Below are 13,569 nucleotides of genomic sequence, written 5' to 3'. Positions count from 1 at the left end.
TGCCCAAAAAAAAATGCCACAAAAGAAAGGTTGCACACTCTAATATACCTTCAGCTTTGATTGTGCCACACAATGCTGTGCTATTGTGTCATTGTCTGCAAAAAATGATTTCCATCAGGTGTTTATTTTTTTCTTATGCACTTCTATGTGTCTGTGGCTGTATATATGGTGGAGTGAGGGTCTGTATGCGTGAACATATTTTAAATTTAGTTGTTTTATCACGCCTTTCGGGCACCAGTGAGGACTGCCCCCTTGCTCAGGTGAGGCACAAATGCAATTTCGTTGTGTGCAGTGTACAGTGTACAATGTTCACTTGTGTGCTGTGGAGTGCTGTGTCACAATGGCAATTGGAGTTGGAACTTCCCAGTTGAAAAAAGTTAAATAAATAAAACATAATAAATAAATAAACATTAAACTGAGTGGCTCTCCAAGACAAAATGGTGGTGTTCTGATGACACGCTGCCCCCTGGTGGTAATAAACGGGGCTGCACCACATTCAGAGACAAAATTAAAATAATGTCACCACGTCACCATGCCAGAAAATGTGTATTTGATTGAGGACTGTGTGTGTGTGTGTGTGTGTGTGTGTGTGTGTGTGTGTGTGTGTGTGTGTGTGTGTGTGTGTGTGTGTGTGTGTGTGTGTGTGTGTGTGTGTGTGTGTGTGTGTGTGTGTGTGTGTGTGTGTTGCCTGATTAACAGCAGACCTAATCACAAGTGTCTTTCAGATCGAAACGATTGTGTAGAACTAAAGGCAGTATGGGAGTTCCCAGGCTAGTGTGTGTGTGTGTGTGTGTGTGTGCGTGTGTGTGTGTGTGTGTGTGTGTGTGTGTGTGTGTGTGTGTGTGTGTGTGTGTGTGTGTGTGTGTGTGTGTGTTGTGTGTGTGTGTGTGTGTGTGTGTGTGTGTGTGTGTTTGTGTGTGTGTGTGTGTGTGTGTGTGTCTGTGTGTGTGATTTGTGTGACTCAACTGAGAAATGAATGTTCTGTGTGTGTATAGCATTAGGGATAAAGGAATTCTTATATCGGCCTATTGGACTCCCTGGAAGAAGAGGTTTTTACCTCAATGGGACCTTCCTGGTTAAATAAAGGTCAAATAAAAAATAAAATAAATATTGCTTTTTGGCCAAAGGCACTCTGAACCTTCTGCCAGTGGGAAGCAGCTCTAAATAAGGATGGAGTGGGCGGGAGGGATCCAGGAGGATGGTATTTGCCACTGCCTGTGGATGTAGCCTACAGATGCTTGAGCTGTTTCTGAGGAGTGCAGATTAGCTTGCTGCTGTTCAGCTTGTTTTTGCATGTTCTGTATTTGTGAGGAAGCCGTAAAGTACTGTTATGTTGAAGGTGGTCGATTCTACAAGAGACGGACAAGTGGTTGACTGAATTTCCTTACTGACACCGAAAGCGTTCAATTTACTGAGGAGACACATTTGTTGTGGTGCTTTCTTATCAACTCCATCTGCATGCTGGGGAAAGGACAGACGTTGGTCAGTCTGTGTGCCAAAGTAGCCTATTTGAAGTTCATACACTAAGGACACTGGAGGACCACAGGCCCTCGGGCCATTAGGAATAGAGGAACTAATTAAACTGAATTAAACCTATAAAAGTAAGTATTCACCACATCAGTTCATTTTTTAATACATTGTGAAAAAAATATGCATGACATAAAATATTTCTTTCCCTTTTGCTCTAACCATCTTTGCTCCTTGTGGCCTTCATTTTATTTTATTTATGTTCTTCCAGTGCAAAAGCGCCCTTATTTGAACAACAATATAATGCAGTCTTTTGCAATCTGGAGGTCAGGAATAAGCCTACAATTTGGGATGATTAACAGTCTAACTCGGTATTCTGGATAGGTCAACAGACGAGCAGAAAATATTGCCATTTGTTAATAATAAAAAACCCCAAAAATAACCCCACCAAGGCATAGGCCCAGGCATAGGCCTACAGTAGCCTATAAGGTGTAGGCAACTAGTGTGGACCTATTGATCTTGGACACGCTACAATGCGTTGCTCTTGAACTTTCTCTGCTGTCTTGTCTGATGTGGCGTGGGCCAGACTAGACCATAAAAGAGTAGCCCTGCATTCCACAGTGTCAGAGGCCAAACGCCATCTGTGACGAGATGCACTTTGTGGTTGGTGGTGTGAGTGTAGAGCTGCTGTGCGCCCTGGGTCCGGGATTAAACTCTTCCTAAAGTAGGCTAGACTGCCTGTCAGTCAATGTTTGGTCCGAATCTCACCGCCTGGTGTGTGCGTGTGTGCCTGAGTCCCTGTACTCAACTGTACTCCCTACTGTGATGGGCGAAGCAGCCAGCAGCCAAGCGCCTCTTTCAATCCACCGATCAGCAGCTGAGCAGCCCACGGCTCTGCCCGCACGCGCATCCGCCATTTTCCGGGAGACTAGGAGCAGGTAGACCTCAAACCTCCCCCCCGTACCACTCCAAACACAGCAGGTAAGACCGAAAGTACCGGCAGCGTCTCCACCCGGTCCACACTCTGGCTAGAATAAGCACAGAAGGCAACTGGGTCGATCGGTCGGTTGGGTCGCGTCGCTTTCAAGCACTCGGGGTGGGCAGACGATGGTGATGATGCGGGTTTAACAATAAAATCAGTTTTGCCCAACCGGTCTTTCGAGTCGCGCAACGCAAGACGTTATTGGGGTAATGTGCGAAACTTTTCAAAGTAAGCCTAGTCAGTTGGGCCAGCCTATGCCTAACACGGGATGCGTGAGAGGAGTTCAAAGGGGTTTTTTTGTCTCGTCTTCCTCGGCAAACTTGAAAGTCCTGCCACCGCCACCACAGCTCGCTCGATACTGTAGGCTACCTTCCCAACCATCAGATTCGTTGTGGCAAGTATTGCGATGGAATGAAAATATCTGTGAGGAGATAATTGATCCATTTTGAAATGGCCCGACTAGTGTGGCTTCACTTCATCACTTGGCTATGCCATAAAGCCCATAGGCACCCTCCTCCTCCTTGTTCGCGATTGTTTGGGTGATGGACATGGTGCTAAGTCATCATTTTGTTCAGTGACTTGGCTTCCAAACTGCCTCTTTTACGCTGTTGGCAGTTTGCGTGAAATTGAGGTAGTAGCCTACGCTGATAAAAAAGGCAATAGCATTTTCATCATAAGTTTAGACTGAGGTAGGCTACTCTCTATTCAAACGCCTGTCTGACTTTTCGCGACGTCGCCTCTCTTTGTTAGGGACTGAAGGCGAGTTTCGGAAAGCATTTCCGTGAACTTCACCATAATGACCCCCAGCTAAGATGTAACGAAGTATCTAAAATATCTTTATTTATTTTTTTAAAAAAGTCGGTCAAACGTCTGTCTTGGATGGAGAGGCATGCATGAGGTCTCAACCTCACCCTGATCCTGAAAATGCATCAGCATCCGCCAGCTTAGGTCTTCGTGTTATTGGTGTCAGTCTGTGGGTTCCCAAACTAAACAGGGCGGACGATCTACTCAAAGTACTCTGAGGGATTCAAGTGTCTTGTGTGTTTTGGGGACAGCTGTGACCTAATGGTTAGGGGGGTGGTCAAAGGTTTGCAGGTTCGAATCCCAGCCTATCCCTACGCCTCCATCCATGGCTCACGAGGCACATAACCCCACATTGCTCCCGGGACTGTAACCAATACCCTGTAAAATATCAATTTGTGACTTTGGATGAAAGTGTCAGCTTAATTTAATTTAATGTGCCGGGATGTCAATTCAGACCCAGGGGCCAAAAATGGTCCAAGGGGTCATTTTATTTGGCCTGCGAGATCATTTAAAATGTGTATATTACAGATGGCCCACATACCTGTACACCATTACATGAATAGCCTATAACGTGACTTGGACTTGAAATTTCGGTGTGTCACAGGAATATGATTGGGTCTCTGTAAAATCTCATCCTCATGCAACAGATGGGCACCTTGGAACTACCAAGTATGATGTGAATGGTTGATAGGAGAAGAGTGTGCATGAACAATGTTCATTTGGCCCGCAACATCATTCTTGTTTTTGACACCCCTGCTGTTTTTCAGACAATTAATACTACACTATATAGGTTACTCCCTACCGTAAAGGGAACCCTCCCAGAGCCTGGCACTCAGGCTATTAGCTCTTCTTAGGGAGGAGAGGCCACTGGGACACACTCATTACATTCCATTACAGTACACTTGGTTGACACTTTTATCCAAAGTGACTTAGTTATTTTTCAGGGTGTAGCGAAGGGGAGTAGAGTTGCCCAGCTCTGACCGTTACAACAAAGAGCCAGGCTTGTTGGCATGACAGTCAGAACACACCCACAACCCTAGTGATGGTGACTCCATCACACAGGGTATTGGTTACAGTCCCTGGAATGTGGGGTTAGGTGCCTTGCTCAATGGCACTTCGGCTATGGATGGAGGTGTTGGGAGAGGTCAGGTGGGATTCGAACCTACATTGATAGACCAACTCCCTAACCACTAGGCCATGGCTGCCCAGGAACAGTCTGATGTCTTGTCTCTGTACTAATAGTCACATCTTATCCATGGTCTACTGGTTAGGTAGGTGGTCTTAAAATCAGAGGTTTGCAGGTTCATTTGCAGGTTGATTTGTCCACTTTAATGTAATTCCATTGGTATTGCTTACAAACTGAATCATATCCCCCCTTCTGGTTTTCTGACAAATCCGCACCCTGTATACATGTTGGTGGACTGACCACAGCTGTCTTAAATCTGGTACTATAAACTAAGATAGGCAGACTTGTATGTAGCCACAGTGCCACACCTGTTTTTTTTAAGGTAGGGGATCAATAGCTAGTCTATTGCAACACAGTAAACAAGATCAATGTACTTCCATAGCAGTTTCTCTCTTGGTGTGTGTGTGTGTGTGTGTGTGTGTGTGTGTGTGTGTGTGTGTGTGTGTGTGTGTGTGTGTGTGTGTGTGTGTGTGTGTGTGTGTGTGTGTGTGTGTGTGTGTGTGTGTGTATGCGTGCGTGCATGTGTGTGCGTGCGTGTGTGTGTGCAGGTGCATGACCCCTGTCGTCCATGGCCGTGCCGCTGGTGTCAGGGGGGCTCTCAGTCAGTGGGCGGGGCCCAGAGACTCTGGAGGAAGTCCCGCCCCATATATGGAGAGGCCTCCCAGACAGCATGACATTGGCTCCCTCGGCAGTCAATCAAAACCGCATTGGTGAGTCACAAGTTCACTAACTAATTAACCATAACCAGAGGAGTGTGTGTGTGTGTGTGTGTGTGTGTGTGTGTGTGTGTGTGTGTGTGTGTGTGTGTGTGTGTGTGTGTGTGTGTGTGTGTGTGTGTGTGTGTGTGTGTGTGTGTGTGTGTGCGTGCATGCATGCATACACACGTGCATCTACAGGATGTGAGTGGGTTTAAAATGAATGTGAAATTAATGTATTGTGGTGACAATGAAGTTGCCGAAGTTGAGCTGAAGGCTGTGTGTGTGTGTGTGTGTGTGTGTGGGGGGGGGTGCATGTACACACAAACACACACAGTCTGACTGCTCTGTCAGGTGTTTTAGCCAGCAAGGTGTTCACCAGAGTGATCACCAGATCAATCGGTAACACAGTCTCTCTCTCTCTCTCTCTCTCTCTCTCTCTCTCTCTCTCTCTGTTCTCTCCATCAGGTGTGTGGGCTAATCGTGTGATCCCCAGGGGGAAGCGTTTCGGGCCATTCATGGGAGACTTGAAGAAGAGATCGCAAGTCACCAGCAACGTATACATGTGGGAGGTCTGTGTGTGTGTTTGAGAGAGAGAGAGAGAGAGAGAGAGAGAGAGAGAGAGAGAGAGAGAGAGAGAGAGAGAGAGAGAGAGAGAGAGAGAGAGAGAGAGAGAGAGAGAGAGAGAGAGAGAGAGAGGAGAGAGAGGAGAGAGAGAGAGAGAGAGAGAGAGAGAGAGAGAGAGAGAGAGAGAGAGAGAGAGAGAGAGAGAGCTGTTCTGGGAAGAAGTGTGTGTGTTTGTGAGAGAGAGTGAAAGTGACATGGGGAGAGAGAGGGAGTTAGAGAAAGGCTTGTCCTGGGGAGATGTCTGTGTCTGTGTCTGTGTCTGTGTCTGTGTGATGAAGTGAGCAGGCGTTAGGAGGTGTGAAGTTTATGAATAATTAAATTTGATGGAAGTTGAGAGTTAATTTCCTCCAGAGTCGTTTATCAGAGACTAGAGAGTCCAGTGGGAGCCTTATGGAGACACACATGCGCACACACACACACACACACACACACACACACACACACACACACACACACACACACACACACACACACGCACATACACAGAGTCGTTTATCAGCAACTAGAGCAGTGGTTCTCAACCTTTTTTGAATACATGTCCCCTGAACCTCATCCTAAGCCTCCCAACGCCCCCTTGAGTTGACTGCCAACGCCCCCCTAAGTATTAAAACATTTATGGACTAATGCCCCAATGACAACTAAGCACCGCCTCCTTTCTGGCAAACTGTATCCTTCTCAACACCCCCCTGAGGCTCCCCAATGCCCCCTGGGGGGCTGTTACACCCCCCCCCACACACACACACAGTCATGTATCAGTGACTAGAGTGTCTAGTGGGAGCCTGAAACACACACACACAATACATCCATAGTCTTCAGCAATTATCCCTGTGTCTTAATAAACACGTACCATGCTGTCATGGTTTGGAAATGATGTGTATCTGCTAGTGATGTTGGCTATGATTAAGTCGCTTTGGTTATAAAGAGTCTGCCAAATGCAATGTAATGTAATGTAGAAATGTAATGTGTATACTGGTGGGTACGCTGTACTGCTCTATAAAGCTAAACTGCACTATCTACACTACCAGTACATGTTTTGTCAAAATTGAATTGAAATGTTATCTTGTGACAAATCCTTGTGGTCCAGATGTGTCCAGTTTTAGAGGTGCTGTCAAATTTGCAGTAACTACAAAATCCAACCTAATAGCAACCTAATTTTTAGATGCATCTCACGCATCTTTATAAGAGGCTTTGTGTGTCCGTTGGTCCGTCGGTCGGTCCGTCACACGTTTCTTTAATTGTGATTATTATTATTATTATTATTAAGTCTAGGAGTGTTTTAGACTGCCATTTGTGCGGTAAGGGGTGATTTTTAGGTGATGGATGTAGTCAAGACATCGGTTGTCAAGGCAACCACCTTAAATATTAAGGACTGCTGCTGCACTGCATATGTATCTCATCTACACACACACACACACACACACACACACACACACACACACACACACTGGCGTAATGTGTCTATGAATTTATTTCATGCTTGTCCCTCTCCCTGTGTTGTGCGCAGTGATGTATGTATAAAGTACTGGACTGGGGGAGTGGAGTAGAAGTACAAGTACTAAATCATGATATTGTGGTTTTGAATGTATTTCATGCTTGTCCCTCTCCGTATGTGTGTGTGTGTGCAGATATCTCTGTTCTGTGTGTATTTGTGTGTGCACTCTATGTGCATGTTTTTACGTGTGTGCAAGTGTGTCCCTGTGTGCGTGTGCGCACATGTATGCAACTGTTTGTGTGTGTGTGTGCGTGTGTGTGTGTGTGTGTGTGTGTGTGTGTCTCTGTGCGCGCATGCCGGCTCTAATGTCGTTCTTCCTTTGTGTGTGTGTGTGCGTGCGTGCGTGTGTGTCCTTGCCGGTTCTAAAGTTGCTCTTCCTTTGTGTTTGTGTGTCCGTGCGTGCGTGTGTGCATGCGTGCGTGCGTGTGTGTGCATGCTGGTCTAATGCCGCTCTTCCTTTGTGCATACGTTGTGTGTGTGTGTGTCTGTCTGTGTTTGTGTCTGTGTGTGTGCACGCTTGTGTGTGTCTGTGTGTGTGCATGCTTGTGTAATGTCCCTCTTCCTGTCTGTGTGCGTGTGCGTGCATGTGTGTGTGCAGGTGTATTTCCCAGCGCGTGGTTGGATGTGTGTAGACGCCACAGACCCTCTGAAGGGAAACTGGCTGCGGTACGTCAATTGGGCCCGAAACGCTGACGAGCAGAACCTCTTCCCCCTCGAGATCAACCGGGCCATACACTACAAGGTGCTCAAGGTGAGATAGAACCTAGAATATACGTATCAGAACCATACACTACCATACACTTGACTGCAAGGTCTGTAAGGTCAGATAGAACAAGAACCAACCATACTCCACATGGTGCTCAAGGTGAGATAGAAGGTAGAACATACCGAACCATATGCTTCAAGGTTCTCAAGGTCAGATAGAACAACAAGAAGAAGAAAAACCTAAATGAATGATGAGCTTCACTTTGCTTCACATAATGGCTTGCATGTGTCCCTGGTGTTAGGGTGAGCTAGAAGAACTCCACATCGCAAAGCAGTTAAGGTGAGATGCAGAGGTGTCAAACGTAAAAGTAAACTAAACAAAAAAACAACACAACATTGACTTGAATATGGGGACAGTGTGCGTTCCATTCATTACTGAAGCAACGGCTGGGGGCGGGACATGGGGCAATTTTTGGGCGTAAGTATTCTCGCAGATCAGTTGCAGATATGTATAACCGGCATGACGTGTAGACAAGCGTTGTTCACGCTCAACATGCCGAAAACATGTGTTGTCGGTTGCTCAAATAATATGGCCAGACAGCCGTGGCTGAAGCATGGACAGTGTTAATTTAGGCTAGCCCATTCCGCACATAAGGTAATGAGAAATTCTGTTTGTTTTTCCCCCAAAAAGGGGCGGACTGCTTATTCTCGAACAAAGTACCCGGATGGCCGGTTATTCATATGCTTCAAAACCGTTGAATGGAGTTAAATAGAATCACACCATCCCCGTAACTTAGGTCAATGCAATACAGGTAACTTACCTGAGTAGACCTGTGTACTTGTCTTAGGATCATCGAACTGTGCCGGTTGGATCAAATTTGTGGTGGGTTCCTGTTTAGGTTTTAGTGTTTTTCAGTCTGTCACAGTCTGTCTACCTCATTAGATACAAACCGGTGTAACAGATATGTAATATCATGTGCTAGTGTTGTATGTACACCAGGGGTGGGGAACATATGTCTTGAGGGCCATTTACGGCCCTTGCGGCAGTTTTATCCGGCCCCCGATATAATTTTTGTTATGCAGGTTCACATGAAATATGACATGTTTTGTAAAGGAATTGCATTTGTAGTGCAAATACATCCCATATATTTTGGGGACCTAGAGAAGGTGGGTCTGTTTTAAAGGTGGCTGCCTTCAATATAGGCCTAAAGTGTAGGGGGAAATCCTGGTTTGTGTTCATAGCATGGCCCTTGGAGGAATGTAAAGTGGCTCCTCGAATGAAACGGTTTCCCACCCCTAGTGCTCACCATGAATTAACTTTTACTTTGACACCTCTGGTGAGATGAGACCGAGTCACCTTGTTAATTTCCTCTCTGGAATGGTATGAGAGTCATACACTGAGCCCGTTCATATGCACATCAATAAACTGCGTATGATCAGGTTTTTGGAGTAACCGTTTTATTCAAGTGCTCATGTAAACTGAATAAACTGTTTATAATAATCGGTTTATTGCAGTTATCGGTTTATGAGAAATCCGATTCGCACAGGTAGGTTTTTGGCTAATAAACTGATTTCTCAAGACATGTATCCAGCATAATCGTGTTATTATCAGGTTATTGACATTCTAGAATGCTAAGTAGCCAATAACATGCCTTGAATCCTCTCTTCGTGTCGTGCACTTGGGTGGAACACATGTAACCGAAAGACTGCAATAACGACAATAGACAGTTTACTCCAATACTCTGTTTATTCCAATAACCCGATTATTGTTGTAATGTAAACGGGTTCACTACCAGGCACTCTGGGTAAGTCAGTTGATGGTGGAGATTGTACTCATTCCAGGTATAAATCCATGGCATGTGGGTAAAAATAAAAATAGTTGAAATCTCTCTCAGCTGAAAAAACAATGGACAAACTTGTGTTTTGCCAGTGGGCAGCTCAGCACCGTGGTGATTCATTTCTGTGGTTATCGCGACAGCCCCCTTAACAGTCTATTGCAGAGATGTCAAAGTTCAAACTCAGGCACAGGGGCCTGCGGAGCCACGAGCTCATTTCAAATGTATTTTACAGTTGGCCTACACAAACCCTTAACATGACTTGAGCATGAAATAATGTAAGTGGGCAGAGACCAATGTAACATACCCCAGTCATATGAGTGAGTGTTTGTGAAATTTGCCTGCCAGATTTGCCAAAAAATAATAATGAACCTTAAGTTTGGCCCGTGACTTCTTCCCCAATGTTAATTGTGGATCCCCTGTGAATTTGAGTTTGACATCCCTGTTCTATTGTATCTGTCTTTACGCATTTGTATCAGACATAGGCCTACTGTAGTGTGTCACAGACCACTTTTTCAAAGGACAAATTAACATGTATTTATCTATTAACGCCTTTGGTTAAAAAGTTCATGCAAATACATAATAACTATGTGAATCATGCAAATTATAGCGACGTAGTGCTGCACAATTAATTCTCTTTTCAACACCAGTAAAGTCAGGCGAATAGAATTTGGATACTTTTATCATTATGGATTAGTCAACGGCAGTAGGCCTAGTCTAATGCATTGTAACATCGATTGTGATTTACATTGTGGTGATCTTGTGACTGATCTGATGCAGTATAACTCTACATTGTGCCTGCATTGACTTGATGCTTAACCTAACTGCAACTGCAGTGCAATATTGATTGTAATTGCAGATATCTAGACCTAGTACATCAACTGCAGTGGTTTGATTGTAACAAGAGTAATCTAGATAGTGGTCTGATACAAAGTAACAGCAGTGCAGTGATATGATACATTGTAACTACAGTGATAATACATTGTAATATCGTTACTGCAGTGATACAATGTAACTACGTAATCAAGGTGACCTTGCCCATCCCTTCCACATGTGAAGATCCGCTGTTTCAGACTCTGTGCATTAAAGTGAAACTGAATTCATCACCCATAGGTTACTTGAACACCATAATCACATGTTTGAAGGCCAGTCATTACAACATCACACATTACTTCATTTAAGTGAAGTTTCGCCTCGATCGACTGATGGGCTTATTGATTAACTCTGGCCACCTACACAGGCGGACCAGCCTGCCCTGGCGTCACACGGTGTCCCCTGATTCCTGCTTCACATATTTTTCTGCAACAGTAGAGGTGCTTCAAGAAGTTCCATCGCCATACTCGACCGTACTGAAAAGGTGGCCAAGTCACGGTGGTGTCTGAACCGAAACACAATTTCACACACGCTGCCAACTCGACTTGTTTATGTAAATGCATGCAAGAGTGGCTGACTGTTGGGTTTGACTCTCGGAGTAGTTGACGTCCACTCCAAGGCCCGAACATTTTTCTCTTCGCCCCTTTGATCCTGCAGCAAGCTCTGTCTTGATTGGTCCTCCGTCTGCTCTCTCCCTCTCCTAGCCAATCTCGGCCGGGGAAGAGTTGCTTGTGTGGTACAATGGGGAAGAGAACCCGGAGATAGCAGCCGCGCTGAAGGAAGAAAGAGCAAGCACTCACAGCAAGAAACACTCTCCCAGGGCGAAAAAAGGTACATTTATACCCAAACATCGAGATTTATACAATTGTGCAATAATCCTTTTCCCGAAAGATGTGTGTCTTGTCGAAGTTTAATGTGTGTTAAGGCTTCCAATCGAAGTGGACAACACGGCAAACTTGTGCTAGAAGACTTCCAAATTTGTGTTAGCTAGCCTTTGGCCATGTAACTTGGCTAATGATGTCGATGTGTCTGCGTCTGCTGTTCTGCGTGACTGTCTGTCTGCCCGTGCTGCAACCACGTCCACTCAGGCGTAAATGATGTGTAATAACACCGTTAATGCGACGGATTCACACCGAGCCAGGTCGTCTTAAGTTCTGGAGCTAACTGGCTAGCGTGGTCAGGATACTTTCGACAGCAGGAGAGACCTGTTTAGTTTTGTCTGCTGTGCTGCGTTGTGTTAGCTCGCGCACCGGGGCTAGTTCCCGTAGCCTGAGTGAAGAGGAGTCGACTCGCGAGCACAGTAGTGAGTGACCTTTCCTGTCCCCTCGTGGACAGTGGAATCTCTCGGTGGACTTGTGAGTTAAGCAACTGTTAATTCGGCAGAATACCAGAGTCTCTCAGTACTCTATTGTAGAGGTCTCGCGCAGCACTCATTATGTTTTTGGGATGGACTAATAGTGCTCTCTCTCTCTCATCCAGTATTTACTTAGCAGTACTTTATGGTCAAGACTGCTGCAAGACATGAAGTCGTGGATGAGACTGGAATGTTGTGTTGAACTAAAGGTGTTGCTCGTTTCGCTGTTTGTAAATTGTTGATCTGTATACCCCCCCTATTTCCAGTATCATTACTGGACCTAACTTCTTCCAACGAGTCCCTGATGGTTACCGAGTAATAACGTTGTTATTAACTATACTTGCTAGTGTAGTAGGTGGTTAAAAGACAACAGTTAAGGATCTTAAATTGTAGATCTGGCTGCTTGTCTGCTCCAGGCACATGCCAAGCATCGGTATGCCAGAGAGATGCTAACTTGGCTAGCCCAGCCTACTATGTAATGTATTTGGGCTGTCTTATGTAAGAATCCACCTCTGATACGAAGCCATCCACTACGTGACAGATAGCCCATTGTGGCGCAGGGGGCTCACAGTATCACGGCGTGTTCTCTTAACCTGGCCGACTTTCGAAGAAAGCGTCATGGATTTCTCCTGGATGGCCCTCGCGTTTAAACTAGGCTACCTCATCAGCCACGGACCACTCCACCACTCCCCTCCCGCTACCCCCATCGCGAGACCCGAGGCACCCTGAATGCCTTCTCTTTTCGACACATCATCGCCGAGTGTCAGACTCGAGCAAGCGAGCTCAGTGTCGTTTTCTCGGCGAGAAGCGAAATGTAAACGTTATATTTCCCGGGTTAAGTTCTGAAAGTAAGTCAGGCAGGCAGTTCTATCCTCGTGCAGCAGCCTACGTGTTGCACAAGACTGGCCCACACCCTTTCCTCCGCCAAGCAAACCTTTTCCCGACACACACACATAGTAGTGCTCTCTCCCTCCAGAGCCCTGCAGTGGGCCCAGTGTAGAGATTATGGGCTTACAGTACTGACCTGAGTATTGTTCTTGAAGTGTGTGTGTGGAGGGGGTCTGTGTTAAATTAGGCCACCCTCAGGTAACACCACAAACACTGATTCCCAGATTCACGCTCCCATCTCATTACACTCCCATTTCATCTCGCTCCCACTAGCCAGACTAACGGTACCACCGCCATATTACGGAGCCAGTTATCTTGTTGATGTTAGTTTTTTGTTTCTAACCCTAACCTTAACCCTAACCCTAAACCTAACCCTAACCTTAACCCTAACCCTAACCCTAAACCTAAACCTAACCCTAAATTGCTTGTATGTGGCAGTATATGATAATACGTGAAATATAATCGGGTGGGGACCGCAAGTCCGGGAGTGATAGAAACACCGGGGACCGCACGTCCGGGAGCGAACTCCGTTGGGAGTCTCAGTCTGTATGCCCAAACACTGAGGGGCATACAGGGTTAGATGTGTGTTTATGTACACGGTAATAAGTGTGTGCCTGGATAGATGAGTGTGTATAGTGTATCGTGGGTTTTGGTGTGTGCG

The 13,569-nt window shown here is 45.7% G+C and overlaps 1 protein-coding gene across 1 annotated transcript in view; it reads left to right on the top strand.

Moving 5' to 3' along the window:
- The first annotated feature begins 2,364 nt into the window (after positions 1 to 2,364).
- The window catches only part of prdm2b (PR domain containing 2, with ZNF domain b), a 31,999-nt gene continuing 20,794 nt past the window's right edge, over positions 2,365 to 13,569 (top strand). The window contains exons 1-5 of the mRNA XM_063216016.1: positions 2,365 to 2,448; positions 4,988 to 5,149; positions 5,603 to 5,706; positions 7,852 to 8,004; positions 11,371 to 11,497. Of these exons, the coding sequence (XP_063072086.1) occupies positions 5,008 to 5,149; positions 5,603 to 5,706; positions 7,852 to 8,004; positions 11,371 to 11,497 (526 nt within the window). The 5' untranslated portion in view covers positions 2,365 to 2,448; positions 4,988 to 5,007. The remainder of the gene's footprint in view (positions 2,449 to 4,987; positions 5,150 to 5,602; positions 5,707 to 7,851; positions 8,005 to 11,370; positions 11,498 to 13,569) is intronic.

Source organism: Engraulis encrasicolus, chromosome 14, assembly GCF_034702125.1.
Source record: "Engraulis encrasicolus isolate BLACKSEA-1 chromosome 14, IST_EnEncr_1.0, whole genome shotgun sequence".
NCBI classification, from domain to species: domain Eukaryota; kingdom Metazoa; phylum Chordata; class Actinopteri; order Clupeiformes; family Engraulidae; genus Engraulis; species Engraulis encrasicolus.
This window is presented reverse-complemented; position numbering and strand designations above follow the sequence as displayed.